Source organism: Triticum dicoccoides, chromosome 6B (assembly GCF_002162155.2).
Source record: "Triticum dicoccoides isolate Atlit2015 ecotype Zavitan chromosome 6B, WEW_v2.0, whole genome shotgun sequence".
NCBI lineage: Eukaryota > Viridiplantae > Streptophyta > Magnoliopsida > Poales > Poaceae > Triticum > Triticum dicoccoides.
In genome coordinates this window covers 295,055,245-295,060,600 of record NC_041391.1, presented here as the reverse complement: position 1 = coordinate 295,060,600, position 5,356 = coordinate 295,055,245, and the positions used below count along the sequence as shown (strand labels likewise).

The 5,356-nt window shown below is 45.1% G+C and overlaps 1 protein-coding gene across 1 annotated transcript; it reads right to left on the bottom strand.

The window, feature by feature from the left end:
* Nucleotides 1-260: 260 nt before the first annotated feature.
* LOC119320354 (U-box domain-containing protein 52-like) lies at nucleotides 261-4,754 on the bottom strand. Its single transcript, XM_037594466.1, has 8 exons — nucleotides 4,363-4,754; nucleotides 3,767-3,849; nucleotides 3,387-3,508; nucleotides 3,111-3,293; nucleotides 2,579-2,888; nucleotides 2,357-2,458; nucleotides 1,839-2,255; nucleotides 261-1,322 (listed from the first exon to the last, which is right to left on the bottom strand). Exons 1-8 carry the CDS (start codon nucleotides 4,562-4,564, stop codon nucleotides 555-557), a joined length of 2,187 nt encoding a protein of 728 aa, XP_037450363.1. The 5' UTR covers nucleotides 4,565-4,754; the 3' UTR covers nucleotides 261-554.
* Nucleotides 4,755-5,356: the final 602 nt, after the last annotated feature.

Here is a 5,356-nt window from a genome sequence, read left to right as displayed (position 1 = left end):
TATTCCGGTTCCTGTTGGTGGGCCGGCCCAGCAGCGGGCGTGCTGCTCTATATGGTCCCTGTTAGTGGGCTGGGCCAGTAGCGGGTCCTCTTCCCAATCGTACGGCATATACTTCTAGGTGGCTGACGCACATACATACGGAAGTTGTGAAATGTCCAGATTACCCTTTATATGTTTTGTGAGGGGGGTTGTACCGAAGCGGATTTCTCAAGGACCTTGTGTGGTGACCTCTGGTGATGGATGAAAATAGAGGCAAAACATAGTTGAAAACTTGAGGCTGCTTTTACAACTTGTTATTTTTTGTATGTTACATACAGGCATTGCCTTGAGTTTCCTTTATATGCTCCTCTTTTCCTACATGCTAAAGTCCGTGACTATGTTGGCCTCTTCATCGCCTGCTGCAACGCAATCCATGTTCATATCATCTGAGTCCGGATATGAGCAGAGCAAAGGCAGCAGTGCCTTTTTTCCAAGGCTCGGAAGGCAGCTCTCCTGTCTGTCTCTCTGTATGTACATGCTTGACTTTCCAGATTACAACCATGGAAGATTCATTCTTATGGCGACGATACATCATCATTGTTGAAACTGTGTGAAGTGGCGCTCGAGTAGCTCGTGTTGCTGACCTGGGCAGCTTCATACTCCTGTCCAAGAGTCCGCAGCCTGTTCAACTCTGGCAAGATTTCTTTTCCGAGATCTGGCCGGTCCTTCTTCCGTACCTCCGCACATTTCAAAGCCAGCTGCGTGAACGCCAGGGCCTCTTCCACTGGCCAGTCTGTCACCGTCGGGTCGAGTACCTCCTGGAAGGCTCCTTTCTCTATGGCATGCTCGACTTGGTGCGTGAGGCCCATGGGGGACCTGGTTGTGATGATCTGGAGCAGCAGGATGCCGAACGAGTATATGTCGGATTTGGTGGTCAGCATGCCCGTCTGCTGGTACTCAGGGTCGATGTAGCAGAATGTGCCGGCTGTGGACGTCATCCTGTACTGTGTGACTTCAGCTATGGACTGTGGCACCAGCCTCGCGAGGCCGACGTCGCTGATCTTGCTGACGAAGTTGTGGTCGAGGAGGATGTTGCCGGGCTTCAGGTCTCGGTGGACAAGTGGTTCTGGCTTCGCCTGGTGGAGGAAGAGAAGGCCGGTAGCGATATCTGCGGCGATCCTGAAGCGGATGCTCCATGGGATTGGTTTGGTGTTGCCTCTTCTGCAGAGCCGGTCCTCTAGGCTTCCGTAGTCCATGTACTCGTACACCAGACAGCCATACTCCGGGCATGCTCCGAGCAGCAGGACCATGTTTGGATGCCGCATGCTGCTAAGTATTTCAATCTGCAAAGCATTGATAAGCATGCGATACAGGTTGATCATGGCTTCATTTGCATAATGAAAATGCTGCTAAAGACTCAATAGCTAAATGAGGTCTCCTCAAACAAATACCCTGATGTTGAACATATTTATTGCCAGTAAAAGAGAAGGAATGCACATGGTGTTTACATGGCTCTAGTAATACTACCTCCATCCTGGTTTATTGGTCCCTATTGTATTCCGTATCAAATTTTGACTAAAAAATTGACTATCAAAATGTTAATGCATGCCAACAAAAAATATATCATTGGATTCGTATTTGAACATATTTTTCAATGATATAATTTTTGTTGACATGCGTGAATTTTTTATAGTTAAATTTATAGTCAAAATTTAACACGGACTATAATGAAGACCAATAAACCAGGACGGAGGTAGTATGTAAGTACTGAAAGCAGCCCTGAATAGACTGACAAATAATGAAGCTATAACTGCATAACTATGAAGGTCTTAGGATTTGCAATGCTGTATCGTATTTACCTCTTGCTGAAACTGTTTCCTCCCCTGTGATGCGTCTGGTCTTAGGATTTTAATAGCAACATTAGTATGATCCAATACAGCTTTATATACTGGTCCATATCCACCTTCGCCTATCTTGAGTGCCCTGTCAAACTTATGTGTGGCGGCTTCTATATCATCAATGGAATACCTCCTGTACCGGAGATCCGTGTCCGATGCTCTCCTTCTCTCCTCGAACTCGCGCTTTGCCTTCCATTCTGCTCTTAGTCTCTTCTGCGCCTCGAGCTCTGCAATTTTTTGGGCAGCTTCTGCTGCCTCCAGCGCAGCTTTGCACTTTGCTTTCTCCATTTCAACAAGCGCAAGGGCTTCTTCTTCTGAACTCCTTAGTTCTTGGTACAATTTAGACTCTTCCACCTTCATCTGGGACAGCTGAGCCGCCTGCAGTTAGATTGTTTATTTCATTATATCAAGAGAGTTTGGTCAGTTTAGGAACTGCTTGACATTATACTCAGGTCCATCTATTTACATGTAAACTGTACCTTCTGTTTGGCGTCAAGTGCTTCCTTACATGCGGAGTTATACATTTCCATTGTCTGCTTCAGCTCTAGTCTCAGTCGTCTCATCTCAGCTTCTACATCCTTCTGCATTCAAGCGAAGCAAAATATGAGAATTCATGATCCAGTACCTAATAACTTCAAATCAATGTCCAGCTTGCAAAGTCTTGATCCACTGTAGCAACTTAATGGTTACAATGCTCTTACCCCGGCTGAACTTAGGCTTTCCAAGGATGCATATGATGATAGTTCTATTGATTCAGCGTAGTCCACAGAATTTAACTCCATGCTCATGGGAAAATCAACGTCATCTGAAAAGGAGCTGCGAGTCACGGAGGGCCTTGGTGGTGCAATGAAGTCGATGTAGTCGTCGAAATCCTTTTGAGGTGCTTGCCTTCCAGAGAGGAGATGCCTATCTTTTGTTGAGACCTTTGCGTAGCCAGATAACCGGTCTACTGATGTTCTACTTGTCTTCGGTGACGATGGGTTAGAAAACATTCTCCTTTCTCTTGATGGTCTATTATACAAAATGAGATATTGCTTACATTCACATTGCCTAGGTATTTAATTAAACACATGGATGCTAACTGCTGAAGGTAACCATAGTGACCAAATGACCATCTAACCGGTAAATGACAAGTTATTTTTTAACTGTATAAGTGAATTTCTGCTGACCATTTAGCTTCAGGAACATGCGATGTATTTATCGAAGTGCTATGTATCTTCTTCACAAACTTACCTTGGGAATGCATCGGGTTCGATGTTTGGTTGGGAGTTTTGCTTCGGAGGGAGAATACTAAAGGGTGCCGGAGATTTGGCTGCCTTCACTTGGATGGCCTTCCCTTTATGTATTACATGCACTGTGCAATAATCAGGCGCCATCTTCATCAAGCATGTTGGCACATCAGGATTTCTAAATCTTCTGCATGGTGTAAAGTCCATGCCTGTGTTCAGTATAGGTATATATCAAAGGTATGTAATGGTGCATAATCATGGAGTATGGATGGGTAGGTACCTGATGAATGTGTTCCTAGTGGATGCTCCAACTACGATATCGGTGATGGCGTGACCAGTAGCATAATCAATTATTGCTTTGGAGATATCATTGCCATCCAAGATCACCTCATTTAGATGCATCTGCGATTTGCAGTGGCAGTATATGTCAGTATTACTTCTGTTATGTGATTCTATTTGCTTCCTCTTGTTATTATTACTATTTTCCCTGTCTTAGTACCAAAACCTTTTTATTTCACGAAGCCTTGGTATGTATCAGCTATTATAGATGGTTCACTCTAATGTTTTTTTTATGTCTGCTCTGCTATAGCGGTATGCCAATTTGATCTAACATCTACAAGATGCGAGAAGGCAGTGTTCTAGTATTCAATTGACACTCACCCCTTTACGAGCACAGTAGCCTCTGTATGAGATAAACAGTTGTGACATATCTGCATCTGTGTCAACTCCGCGGCCTGCTTCCCCTGTAATGTGGCCATAGCAAAATAAAGTAGAGTAAGTGTTGGAAAGTTAAACCATGTTAAATAGGAGAATAAAACCTTTACTAGTCGCCTTATGTAATCAATAGCTGTGGGGACTAGTGAATATGCACAAGTGTTAAAACTATGCAGTAAGTCAAATTCATTTTGGAACAACGCAATCTGCATCATCCTACAAAATCGCTGTAAATCGTGATTGTGTAGCATTCTCTGTTCATCACATGATGACATTACGCAAATAACATTGTCACAGAATAACGCCAATCTTGGAAATTGGACGTTTCGTTTGTCATCTATGAAGTTATTGCTACCCTCATCGCCAAACCTCTAATTTCAGGTAAATCAGTCTGCTGTGATGGTGAACGGGTTACAAAAATACAGGTGGAAACTGAAGACCCTAGCGATCATAACTTCAGTCGGCCTGATTTTGACGGCGTTCAGATGTAGGAAAAGGTCGCTTCTGATTTTCATTTCCTTTTTCATGCAGATACCTCTTACCATAAAGAACGAGAAGTGTACTTTGGTTGATCCTGACATGGACCAACTGGAGGGTGCTCCCCCTGGCCATGAGCCGATCCACTGCCCATTTCGCCGCTTGCTGGCTGTTCTTGTCCCGGTCGACGGCCACGATGGTTGAGATGTCCTTCCCGGCCTCGGGCTCCCCGCTGTGCGACGCTGTGGAGAATGCCGAGAGGTACATTTCTCAGCTCTCCGACCGACCGACAAACGAAGCGACCGACCGACGGGAGGGGGAGAGAGAGAGACAAAAGGGGATTTTTGTCCCTCCTCCTCCCCTTTTGCTTATTTCTCCTGCCCTGCCTGGCCGAGGTCTCCTCGTCCCTTGCTGTCGCGACCGAACCCGGCCGAAGCCGCAATGTTGTTTTAGGGAGCTTGTGTTGTTTTGCCAAGTTTGGATGCAGTGTGGTCGTGAGGATTTTCTTAATTTTCTGTGGCTCCTGTTTCCCCGCTTCTTAAGCAAGAGGTGTAGGCGGGAGGACCACATGTTCAATGCCACCTTTCTGCTTGTTTCTAAGAATAGCGGCAGGTGACAGATAGGGGTGTCGCCAGGCGCTAGCTGAGTTTCCTTTTAAGGCCTCTTTGGTTTATAGCATAGGAAAATCATAGAAATATAAAAGTCATCAAAAATGAGATGACATGTATCTTAAATCCTATGGATCTCTACTTCTAAAAGAAAGAGTCTGCGGTTGTGATGGTCAGGCGCACGGCCCCATCCTGTCCGGGTGTGTCTGTTTGGGCACAATGGACAAATCAGACGGCCCAGCGCGCGGTCGCAAACGGACCTTTGTCCGTTTTCTGTCCGCTTTCTGACGAGGACATGACTACGTTGGATACGACCAAAAATATTGCATATATGTATATTTGTGAGGTGATTTCTAATGCAAAGTATGCAAGAATTTATTTATGTCATCCAGGACAAAAATACTTCACAAACTTTAGTGCCATGTCTACTTGCAGGTGTATGGGACATTTG